The sequence below is a fragment of the Cololabis saira genome, chromosome 2 (genome assembly GCF_033807715.1).
Source record: "Cololabis saira isolate AMF1-May2022 chromosome 2, fColSai1.1, whole genome shotgun sequence".
Lineage (NCBI taxonomy): Eukaryota > Metazoa > Chordata > Actinopteri > Beloniformes > Belonidae > Cololabis > Cololabis saira.
Window position 1 is genome coordinate 106,774 of NC_084588.1, and position 12,925 is coordinate 119,698.

At 41.5% G+C, this 12,925-nt stretch overlaps 2 protein-coding genes across 4 annotated transcripts in view; one reads left to right on the plus strand and one right to left on the minus strand.

Annotated features, from left to right (window-relative positions):
* The window catches only part of txlng (taxilin gamma), a 92,556-nt gene that overhangs the window by 42,339 nt on the left and 37,292 nt on the right, over positions 1–12,925 (plus strand). The gene's annotated exons all lie outside the window — the stretch shown is intronic.
* On the minus strand, positions 4,565–5,963 carry LOC133456879 (E3 SUMO-protein ligase ZBED1-like). The gene is made up of 3 exons (XM_061735561.1): positions 5,652–5,963; positions 5,278–5,422; positions 4,565–4,929 (listed from the first exon to the last, which is right to left on the minus strand). The coding sequence occupies exons 1-3, from the start codon at positions 5,961–5,963 to the stop codon at positions 4,565–4,567; spliced, it is 822 nt and encodes a 273-aa protein (XP_061591545.1).

Below are 12,925 nucleotides of genomic sequence, written 5' to 3' on the forward strand. Positions count from 1 at the left end.
CTGTGAGAACGTTGAACTGAACGCAACATATTTACACATAAAGAACTTGAACGTGAACTAGTTCATTCTGCAGATCATGAACTGGAACTTGAACTGTTCAGATTATGTGAGTTGCAGCTTCAGTGTTTAGGTCCAATTATTACGGAATAATCCTTATTTCACCAGTGGGCGGCGCGCACATTTAAAATGCTCGACGAGCCCGGTGAAGGCTTTACGAATGTAGGCTGATTTATGGTCCCGCGTTACACCAACGCGGAACCTACGGCGTAGGGTACGCGGCGTGTGGACCGTATGGTTCGCGTCGCCGCGTACCTTACGCAGTAGTCGTCGCCGTTGATTTAACGCGGAACCATAAATCAGCCCTGACGGCTGAAGAGAGACGTTGCAGACGCAGCGTCAGTGAGCCGTCAGATGATGATTCGCTTATCATTATCTGCGGGAATTTTACACATCGTCTCCCAAAGAGTCTGACGGTAGGAAACTAACCTTTCTGTGCAAATTATGTCCACCTGCGCTGAGAAAACAAGTCAGAGCGTCTGCCTCGTCAACTTCAAATTTGAAACGTCATGTGGAGTTAAAGCATCCGTCCAGTGTGAGAAAATATCTGCGTCCTTAACAATCAAAAAAGTTCCCAGAAAGACCAAGAGGTCTGATTTCCCAGTAACAGGTAGACAAATTGATAATGCACTACAATGTTGGAGATTTACAGCCTCTGAATAAAGTTGAAACGCCACTAGGACAATACATGATTGTATTCAGCAGGGGTCTCCAACCCTGTCCTGCATGTTTTACATGTTGCATCATCACACCTGATTCTAATTAATGGCCGTCATCAGCTTGTCATCCAGGTCTGCACAAGTCTGTTAATGACAGTCATTTTTATCAGGGTTCTGAGGGGAAATATCTAAAACATGCAGGACAGGGTCCTGAGGACCAGGGCTGAAGACCACTGGTATACGTTGAACAGTTTTAGGATAGGGGGGCTTTTCATTCGTACTTCTCACCTAAAAATATTGAAATGAACTGAATTTGAACTAGTTCATAATGAAAATGGTGAACTATGAACGTGAACAGTTCATTTTTAAACTATGTGAACTGAACTTTGAACTAGTTCATGAGAAGTATGAACTTGCACAACACTGCCTGGGACGCACATCTGCACCTTGCATCCCCCGCGCCGCGCCGACTCTGTGCGCCCTCTCTATCAGCACCGGCCGTGGGAAGTTGCGTTCGCCGAGCACCGTAGGGATCCATTTTTCCAGAGAGTCACACAGATCATCAGACCCATCCACCTTCTCTGGAAGACCAACCAAGCAAAGATTAGAGCACCGGGCTCGGTTTTCCAAGTCATCCACTTTTGAGACTAGCTCCTCAATTTCATGATGGTGTTCTGTGACTTCAATGATGCAATGTCGTCTTCATTAGTGCCGATTCTGTCCTCCGCTTCATTGATACGTACGGACACTGTCTTCAGTTCATTCTGCATTCCCTGAATAGCACTAAATAGGCCATCAAATCTTGATGAGAAGTCCCCTTTCATCGTGTCGATGGCGTTGAGGATTTGACTGGAGCCTCCGTCGAGTGTCCATTGCCAGCCTTTGAGCACGTTGCACCCGGTCCACATTCACGTGTGGTAGTACGGGCGGTTTCTGAGCTTTTGCTGGCTGTTTTGGAGGCATTTGGACTGGCAATAAAGTTTCAGCACAGTATCTTGTCCGTTCACTGACCTGTATAGGCTGTTTGGTTGAAATATTCTTTAAATTTCACGGGAACTCCGACACAAGTGTGTGATCAGCACAGCGCCATAACCGGAAGTCGAGTTTTTTCCTTTGTAATATAATCATTTCTCCGGGGGTCTTGTTCTGCGTCTCTGGAAAGCACCTAGGGACAACTTGTGTTGTAATAAACGCTAGATACAGTAGATAAAAATTGAATTGAGTTAATATAACAAATGTCCTGGAGAATACTTTAATAGAAGAATTCTGTATGTTTTGGGGCTTACATACTGGCATTTCTTTGCAGAACATTTCCCCCTTTTTACTAGTTACGTCTGAAGCTATTTTTTTCTTTTCAGCTTATTTACCTCTCATGAGGCCATTTTCTTTTTTTCAGTTCATCTTCCTGTCTTGAGTCGATTATTTTCTGTTAAGCTTATCTTTTTCTTTTCAGCTAATCTTCCTCTCTTCATCCTAATGTCTCTTCAGCTCATCTGAGCCGGTCTTCTTATCTTTGAGATCTTCCTTCTTCTCTTCAGCTTTTCTTCCTGTCTTTAGCTTGTATATTATCGTCAAATGATCTTCTTCTCTTCAGCTGATCTTCCTCCTTTTAGGCCCCATCCACTCAAAGACAAGCTAAGGTCTGAACATACAAGCATTTTATAAAACCAGTGTATCATCATATCATCATCTATATGAAGCCAGCATTTTGGGGTCTACAAACGCTAATTTGTGAAACCAGGTTCCAGAGTGAAAAGATTTGATGATGATGTTTAGGTGGCTCTGTTTTTACTGCATTTCCACAACTTTTCTGAAACACTTGAGTCATACGTGTTACTCGTACTTATTGTCTCTGGTTACAGATTTCTGCGCATGGGCCCAATATTTTGCTGCCTGTTTTTGCTTGTAGCATCACAGCGCTACTAACAAGCTTGGCATGTATTTTACAGCATTTATAGGCGTATTGAGTACATTCATATGGATGCACACATTTTCTGACAATTCTCCATCTTTACAAAGAACGTTTTTTATGGAGCCAAATCAAGGCCAAAAGTTTTGCTAATTTGAAAATAAAATTTGAACCTGAAAATTCTTTTTTACAGTTTCAATTTTATTTTTTTCAGTATCAGATCTTTTTTTCAGTTTCAAATCTTTTTATTTCAGTTTCAAATCTTTTTTTTTCAGTTTCACATCTTTTTTTTCAGTTTCACTTCTTTTTTTTTTTCAGTTTCAAATTTTTTTTTTTTTCAGTTTCAAATTTTTTTTTCAGGTTCAGACTTTTGGCCCCGATCTGGCGTGGGGGCGTGGCATCAACTGAGAGGGGCGTGGCATCATGAGTGACAGCAGAACAGAGAAGGCGGGGGACGTTCCTCAGTCATGTTGCCTTCAGGAAACGTAGGTTGCAGAAGATATCAGTAGAAGTATGATTCAACACTGTATATACACACCATATTCACGTGATTGGCAGTGGAAAAAATGGATACTAGTGACACATTTCTGTTTAAAAAGCTGTTTTAGACCGTACTTGGTAGTATGTGGAAGTGGGAAATGTCAAACTTTAAAGTGTGGCTGTTGAACTGTACAGTCTGGCATGGTTTATTGCTTTTATACTGCGATTGGTGCCAAGTACGGTCTAAAACAGCTTTTCAAACAGAAATGTGTCACTAATATCAGTTTTTTCCACTGCCAATCACGTGAATATGGTGTATAAACAGTGTTGAATCATACTTCTACTGATAACTTCTGCAACCTACGATTCCTGAAGGCAACATGACTGAGGAACGTCCCCCGCCTTCTCTGTTCTGCTGTCACCCATGATGCCACGCCCCTCTCAGTTGATGCCACGCCCCCCACGCCAGATCGGGGCTAAAAGTCTGAACCCGAAAAAAAATTTTGAAACTGAAAAAAAAGACGTGAAACTGAAAAAAAAAAGATTTGAAACTGAAATAAAAAGATTTGAAACTGAAAAAAAGATCTGATACTGAAAAAAATAAAATTGAAACTGTAAAAAAGAATTTTCAGGTTCAAATTTTATTTTCAAATTAGTAAAACTTTTGGCCTTGATTTGGCTCCATAGTTTTTGAAATTACAAGTCTTCATGTGGATATTAGGGTTGTGAATCTCAGCTTTCAGGACGATCCGATACGCATCTCGATGCACTGCCAGCAATCCGATACTTTAGCGATGATCTGAATTTTCTGGCGATACGATGCGATACGATTCTCCCTCTTCCCGATGCGATTATATACGATAACCTTTTAGTTCAAATCAATGCGATACAATGCGATATGATGTGATTGATTGCGATACGATGCGATTCAACATGATACGAAAAAGCAAAGTTATTTATATTTTTAAAAAAAAGATTCGATGCAGTATGTTACTCCAAAAAGAATTTGGTTTATTCCTTCAAAAACAACACTGAGTGTCATATGCAATGTTCATAAAACTAAATAATACAATTAAATAAAATGTAAACAATATGGCAGTCACAGACTCACTGCTGCCGTAGTGTAAAGAGACTACTCTCACTGAGTGTCATATGCAATGTTCATAAAACAAAATAATACAATGAAATAAAATGTAAACAATATGGCAGTCACAGACTCACTGCTGCCGTAGTGTAAAGAGACTACTCTCACTGAGTGTCATATGCAATGTTCATAAAACAAAATAATACAATGAAATAAAATTTAAACAATATGGCAGTCACAGACTCACTGCTGCCGTAGTGTAAAGAGACTACTCTCACTGAGTGTCTTGTATGCAAAGTCCATAAGACAAAAAATAAAAAATACAATTATCTTTCTGTAAATGCTACTCTCACTATCAACACCTCGATTTGTGATTTATTTCATATGGCTTTTCTTAAGGTTTTTTTTCAGGAAGATTAGTTGGTCCACATGTTCAGGGAGAAGCCGACTGCGCTCTGCTGTTATAATGTCCCCTGCTGTGCTGAACACTCGTTCAGAGGGGACACTTGTTGCAGGGATGGACAAATAGCTCCTGGCCAATTTTGAAAGCAGTGGAAGATCCACTTGGTCTTTCCACCACTGCAACACATCACCATTGACACCTAACCCATCCCTCCCCCTGTATTTTGATATTTCCTCCTTAGCTCTCTCTCTGATGGTCTTCTCTGGTGCTCTAGGAGTGAGGAACGTTCCAAGCAACAGGTCCAAGGCTGACTTCTTCTTTGGAGGCTCTGGCTCACCTAGGGTAGACAAGACAAGATAAAAGAGACATGAGTTACACAACATGTCTACAATAATATATACAGTATAACAAAAGAAAACGAAACAATATACTGGTAAAGTATGATACAATAATCGCAATTAAACAATAGCACAGGCTCACAACTCACTTTTTAATGCTCCAAACATATTTATTCATATGCAGCAGGCTGCGTGAGCCTGTTATTATTATTATTTTTTTTTTTTACAATATCACACCCATTTTCAGCATACGGTCTGCATTACAAGATCATCATCACACCTACTGTATGTTCAAATCAACACAACATTATAAGAAAAAAAACATAACTAGGAGTCCCAAAACAAACCTCTCTCCTCTTCTTCCATCTCCTGCACTTCATTTTCCTCCTCCTCGAACTCCTCCTCCGCCTCCGCGTCCTCCTCCCCGTGGCGTCTCCCATCACCTTCTGCGTCTGCTGCCTGGCCATCATCCAGCATACCATCAGCCCTTGCCTGACAATAATCAGCAGAGCAGAGATAAGCTATTATTATTTTAGTACATTGGTGTTGAAAACTAGCACAAGTGCTATATGCCTACATTTTAAGCAATGGATCGGTTATTGGGCGAAGCAGAAATAAATATCATTAGAATACTATAAACTGAAACAGAAACACCTTAAGTGAGACAGAGAAAATAAGAGTGAGACTAACTGCTAAATACTGAGAATACTATATTTCTTACCATATCCTCCACTTCTTCTGCTATCCTCAGGAATATCACGTCCTTTGCAGTGTTGTCCACAAAGTTCAGCTCTTTGAAGCGGGGATCAAGCGCTGAGGCGTTGTCGAGGAAGTCTTGGATGTAGTTGTAACAGGAGTCAAAGTAATTTCTGAACTGGTCTTTCATCTTGCCAATGACTGATAGATCACTGTGCTTTGATCCAAAGTCTGACCGTAGTTTGGCCAACATTGGGGCAACGATGGAGAGAGTGGGGGTCTTCTCCTCACTGAGGAGCTTAGTTGCCAATTTCAGGGGGGACATCAGTTTGACCATTTCTGGGACAACTTTCATTTCCTCATCTGTGAGGGAAGGCAGTGGTTCTCCCCTTGGCTTGATTTTCCTCAACACCAGTGTCACAGCAGTCTTCTGTTCCCAATAACGCTCCAACATCTCAAGGGAACTATTCCACCTTGTGGAAACATCATGGATTAGCTTGTGTTGGTCGAGGGCCAAGCTGTGCTGCTGGTCACGGAGAGCATCAGATGCTTTGGAGCTTTTGTGAAAGAATGTTACCACCCTCCTTATTTTCACCAGGATAGGTATAACCTCTTGTACCTTGAATGCTTTTTGCGAGGACAAATTAAGTGTGTGTGCTATGCATCGCACATGGGGCTTCATTTCTGCACCTGACCCAGCCAGTATCATGTTGCTTGCATTGTCTGTGACCAACGCAGGCTTCTTGTCGCCAATCTTCCACTCTCGGGTAACTTCACGTAGCACCTCTGCAAGGTTTGATCCTGTGTGAGCCTCAGGAACACTCTAGTCTGGAGAACGACGTTTCTCATCTCCCACTCCATGTCAATGTGGTGTGCCGTCACAGTTATATAGGAGTCAGTAGCACAAGACGTCCATCCATCCACTGTAAGTGCAACTCTTTGGGCACTCGTCAGCGACACAACAATATCTCTTCTCACTTTGTTGTATGGATCGGGGATGTGTGTGTCAGTGAACACAGACCTGTCGGGTATTTGGTACCTCGGTTCCAATACATGCATGAGCTGTCTGAAGCCCTCGTTTTCCACCACACTATAAGGCTGGATGTCTTTGCCTATGAAATATGCGATGGCCTTAGTTATAGCCATAGCGCGGGCAGAGCTTGGTGCAAGAGGACTGGCATAATACGACGTGACACTTTTCTGATCCTGACCTGTTTTGCTTGTACTCGAAGAGTCAGGGGAAGCGGCGGCAGACTTATTGGTGATGCATTCTTTGTAAGTTGGTCTGCATGTTTGTTGTGCTGCTCGTGTACGGCTTCACAACACGGCATTCTTTGCAAACGACGTTCGTCTTGTCCAGTTTCCCGTCTTTCTTGTAGAATCCGTAGTGTTTCCAAACATACGATTTAAAGTGTGCAGGTGCGCTAAATATAGTCTCTTCGCTGCTTTTTTCGCGGACTTCCATGTTTGTTTTGGGTTGTTTTGTATGCGCCTCACGGCCTCACGGCCTCCGTCCGTGTTCAAAAAAAAAAAAGCGAAATAATAATGGTGCATTCAATGAGCCTGGGAAACACAAAACAGGCTGAAAGTTAACATGTAAAAAACGACGCTTGTACCGGATTTAGCGCAATTTAATATCGGATTTGACCGATGCAAGCAATCCATCGAGATGCATCTAGATTTCACCCGTCAAATGCACCGATACACAGTGAATGAGCCGATGCACTCGCATCTTGCACGTAGCCGTCGATGCATCGATGAATATCGGATATCTCCAGCACCCTTAGTGGATATAGCTTAGTGCCTTCTCCAAACTTTAACTCCTCTTCCTCTTCTTCCATACTTTAAAAGCTTTCAATTGTCTGAATTACAGTTGTGTGAAAAAGTGTTTGCCCCCTTCCTGATTTCTGTTTATAAACATGCAAAAATATTTATTCCACCTTTGAATGTCCCATGCTTGGTTTGAACGAGATTTGCCTTGAAGCCCTTCCCTCACAGATGCCGTCTGATGGCTGACCGTTCAGATCCTCCTGCTCAGTGCCGCTGAAATCTTTTTGAGTCTACCAATTGACTTATTTGTTCTATGAAGGTAGATTTGTGTCTGTATTATTCAGTAAAAAAAAAAACTATTTGCTTCAATCAAAAGAATCCATCCATCCATTATCTATACCCGCTTTATCCTTTGCAGGATCACGGGGGTCTGCTGGAGCCTATCCTAGCTCATTTTCAGGCGAGAGGCAGGGGTTCACCCTGGCCAGTCCATCACAGGGCTACATATATACAAACAACCAGACACACTCACACCTACGGGCAATTTAGAATCACCAATTAAACTACTGGCATGTTTTTGGACTGTGGGAGGAAGCCGGAGTACCCGGAGGGCACTCACGCAAGCACGGGGAGAACATACAAACTCCACACAGAAACACCCTCATCCAGGCCTGGGAGTCGAACCGGGAACCTTCTTGGTGTGAGGCTCAGTCAAAAGAATATGTTCAATAATAAAAACCTTCACTTCAATCAAATAAAAAAGTGTTTGAATGCAAAAAAGTATTTGAACACTCCTTTTCTGAAAATATTTTTTTTGATTGAATTCTCTTTTTTTGAATGAAGTAATCTTTTGTGTTTGGGTCATATTATGAGTTTGTGTCTTTATTATTCAATCAAAAGTTCCAATTGTATGTCAATGATTTTTGATTGGAAAATATTTTTTTGTTTAAAGCAACTTTTTGGATTTAATAATACACACACACAAAGATTTAATAATAAAGACATAAATGTTCTATTCACGATATGGTCCAAACACAAATATTACTTTACATATAAAAAAAAAAAAACAAACTTCGCCTTGATCAAAGAAAACATTGTCAATCTCAAAAAATTGTTGAAATGCAGTTTTATATTTGTTTATATTTGTTCACATGAAATCGGAAAATGTATTTATTCACATTGTTTTTTTCTCTTCTTTTTTTGCTCTTTTTTAAAAGAGCAAAAAATGGCTTATTGCATGACTTATTGCATTTGCATGACTCTTGCTGATTTTTGTTGCTCTCTGCTAGCGTGGACATATAGATCTCAGTATGATAGGGTTTGGAAAATGTCATTTTTTGCTGGACAAGGTGGAGCTTAGTAACCAAAAACTGGAACACTGTATATGAAACCAAGGACCCGAATATATCATATGATGCATTCTTGACCACACTGATTGAACTATATAACAAACACTGCCCTCTAAGGAAAACTCTAAATAAACATAAATATAAACAGGAATCTCCATGGATAACTAAAGGCATTGAAAACGCGTGTAAAAAGAAAAATACACTATATAGAATATTCATAAAACAAAGAAACATAGAAGCAGAAAATAGATATGACATATAAGAATAAACTGACAAAAATCATAAGATCATGTAAAAAGGACTACTATCATAAACGACTAGAACAGCAGAGAGGGGTACATGGAAAACAAACAACTTAATCAGAAAAGGAATTGCGAATGTTGAGTATCCCAACTACTTAAACAAAGACAACACTACTATAACCAATACAAAATCAATTGCAAACAAATTCAATAATTTTTTTGTCAATGTTGGACCCAGCCTAGCCAATGAAATAATAGAGTCAGGAGACAAGAAAGGCTTGGATCACAAAATTATAAACCAGAATCTTAATTCCATGTTTGTCAAAAGTGTACATGAAAATGAAATATTGGAAATAGTAAGAAACCTTAAAAACAAAAAATCCACTGATAGCTCCAATTTTGACATGCCTCTAATCAAAAATATAATAGACACAATCATCACACCATTCACACATATCTGCAACCAATCATTCTCCACAGGCATCTTTCCCACAGCCATGAAAATAGCCAAAGTAATCCCCATATATAAAAGTGGAGACAAACATTTAAGAAAGGCATTTGACACTATAGACCATAATATATTACTGAAAAAAAATGGAAAGGTATGGAATCAGAGGAGTCGCCCTAGAATGGTTAAATAGCTACTTAAATGACAGACAACAATTTGTCCATATGAATAATGTTGATTCTGATCTGTTGAAAATAACTCAGCCTGTACAGCGCCGGAAAAGACCTGGAACAGCTCCTGCATGCAGTGGAAAGGGAACTCAACATTCTCAAACTGTGTCACTGAACCTCACCAAAACCAAATACATCATCTTTTCCAACAAAAAAATGAATACACATCCCAAATTATCAATAAATGATGTAAAGATTGAACGAGTAAACGAACATAAATTTCTGGGAATTACCATAGACAGTAGACTGAGCTGGAAACTACACATCAATAACACAAAAACAAAAATCTCTAAATCAATTGCTATATTATTCAAAATAAAAAACATCCTCCTCCCCCCGCCGTGGCACTAATAAAACACATACTGAACACCAATACACTCTACATACTGTACTGCTCCCTCATACTTCCATACTTAACTTATTGTGTGGAATTATGGGGGAACAACTACAAAACAAACATCAAACCACTATATATGCTGCAAAAGAAAGCAATACGAATTATAAACCATGCAGACTACCTGGCTCCAACCAACCCACTCTTTATTAAAACAAACACCCTAAAATTGGAGGACCTAGTGGAATTTAATACAGCTTTAATCATGTACAAGGCACACAATAATATACTCCCACCCTGCATGCAGGAGCTGTTTGAAGTTAGGGAGTCCAAATATCCACGTAGGGGGTCATGTATCTTTAAAGGGGACATATTATGGCATTTAATGTATATTTTAAACAGGCCTTGAATGTCTTAAAAACAATCTAAAGCTTGTTTTTTCTACATAAATCAGAAATTCAGTCTCTGGACCATGTTTTTATTTTTTCCGCTTCTAAAGCCTTTTTCTGTGGTTCATTTTCAGGGCGGGGGGGGGGCTATGATAATGAGGCTCTGCGCTGATTGGCTGCTTGAATGGCGTTTAGCAGGGGAGGAGACAAAGCGTTGCTCCGGGCGGGCAGAAGAGCAGCGGCTGCGTAGCAAAGCGTGTCCACGGTTCTGCATTTAATCGACACGTACCCTACGCCGTAGGCTCTGCGTTGGTGTAACGCGGAACCATAAATCAGCCTTTAGTCACCTCGTCTGCAAACAGGAAGATTGAATTTAATTCTAAACAGTTACACCACAGTTATTTACTCCGATTCCTCATCATTTCACTTCTTATGTTACAAAACAAATGAATCATGTTAACTGTAAAGAAATCACAACACTGAATTTTCACAAATTGCAACTTTATTGTTAAAATATATAAATAAAATGTATGCACTATTGCTGGCTCAAGGAAGGTCCGTCTTCTGAATGTGAACAGCTCCAGGTGCTTGAAAGATCTGAAATCACAGAAGAAAAATGTATCACGGTACTAATAGAGCCCCGAGCCCAGGGCTCCTCAACGGTCCGGTCCGTGAGCAGCCCCCGCAGCTCCGTATGCGGCGCCGGGGCTCCGGAGCTAAGCTTAATACTTAGCCCTTGCAAAGATCATACAACCACAACCCCACGGCGGGCGCCCGGCGCACAGATCGGCTCCGGGGCGCACTGGTTCGAGTCACAAATGACCTCCTTATGGCCTCAGATAAGGGATTAGTGTCCATACTGGTTCTACTGGACCTCAGTGCTGCTTTTGACACTATAGATCATGGCATTTTACTGCACAGGTTAGAGCATGTTGTTGGGATTAAAGGGACAGCTCTATGTTGGTTTAAATCATATCTATCTGACAGGTTCCAGTTTGTTCATGTACATGAGGTTTCTTCAGAACAGTCAAGGGTCTGTTATGGTGTTCCGCAGGGTTCAGTGCTAGGGCCAATCTTGTTCAGTTTATACATGCAGCCATTGGGAAGTATAATCCAGAATCACGGCATACACTTTCATTGTTATGCTGATGATACGCAGCTCTACTTGTCTATGAAGCCGGATGAAACAGAACCGTTAGTTAAACTTCAGGCATGTCTTAGGGACATCAAGGACTGGATGTCCAGAAATTTCCTGCTTCTAAATTCAGATAAAACAGAGGTTATCATTCTTGGTCCAGAGCATCTTAGGAAGGGATTAGATGGTGTTGCGATGGCTTCCAGTGCAACTGTGAGAAACCTTGGTGTTATTTTCGATCAGGATTTGTCGTTTAAACCATATGTCAATCAGGTTTGTAAAATAGCCTTTTTCCATCGCCGTAATATTGCAAAGATTAGGAAAATCCTCTCGCAGAGTGATGCAGAAAAACTAGTTCATGCGTTTGTATCTTCTAGACTAGATTACTGTAATGTGTTGCTAGCAGGATGTCCAAGTAATTTGCTGAATAGGCTCCAGCTGATCCAAAATGCAGCAGCACGAGTACTGACAGGAATTAGCAGGAGAGACCACGTCTCTCCAGTGTTAGCGTCGCTCCATTGGTTACCCGTAAAATTCAGAATCCAATTTAAAATTTTATTACTTGCGTATAAAGCCCAAAACGGCTTAGCTCCGCATTATTTGCAAGACCTGATAGTGCCTTATGTTCCTGTCAGAGCTCTCCGTTCTCAGAGTGCAGGTTTACTCGTAGTTCCTAGAGTATCTAAATGTAGATTTGGAGGGCGGGCGTTCTGCTATCAGGCACCACTACTATGGAACCAACTTCCAATCTGGGTTAAGGAGGCTGACACCACCTCCACCTTTAAAACTAAACTTAAAACATTTCTGTTTAGTAAAGCCTATAGTTAGTGTTTAGTAAACCTCTAGCTGGTGTTGGTAAATCTCTAGGTAGTGTAAACTTTAGTGTGTCAGAGTCGCTCCTGTAGTTTCTTGTGCTGGCCCCCCCTTCTCCTCCCTTTTCTCTCTTTTGTCCATGTTGCAGCATCCTTTGCCGGACACCGGAACCTGCAGGTGGTCGTGGGTGGCTTGTAGCTTGCATTACGGAGCACAAGTCTTTCCCTGACCCTGCACCCCAAACTGGGACTTGCTGATTGGGCCGGAGCTTCGGGAGCTGCATGCTGGCCTGCGGTCCCCACCCCTGGTCATCCCGTTGCTGGCCCCCCCCCTCTCCTCCCTTTTCTCTCTTTTGTCCTACAGGTGGTCGTGGGTGGCTTGTAGCTTGCATTACGGAGCACAAGTCTTTCCCTGACCCTGCACCCCAACCTGGGACTTGCTGATTGGGCCGGAGCTTCGGGAGCTGCGTGCTGGCCTGCGGTCCCCACCCCTGGTCATCTCGTTGTTGCCCCCCCCCTCTCCTCCCTTTTCTCTCTTTTGTCCTGCAGGTGGTCGTGGGTGGCTTGTAGCTTGCATTACGGAGCACAAG

Bases quoted from the DNA above. Each gene is read 5' to 3' on its own strand.
- LOC133456879 (XM_061735561.1), bottom strand. From the start codon at position 5,963: ATGGTCAAACTGATGTCCCCCCTGAAATTGGCAACTAAGCTCCTCAGT. The intron at 5,423-5,651 runs GTAAGAAATATA...GATTATTGTCAG, and splicing joins CAGAAGAAGTGGAGGATATG to GCAAGGGCTGATGGTATGCT. The intron at 4,930-5,277 runs GTTTGTTTTGGG...TGTCTACCCTAG, and splicing joins GATGGAAGAAGAGGAGAGAG to GTGAGCCAGAGCCTCCAAAG.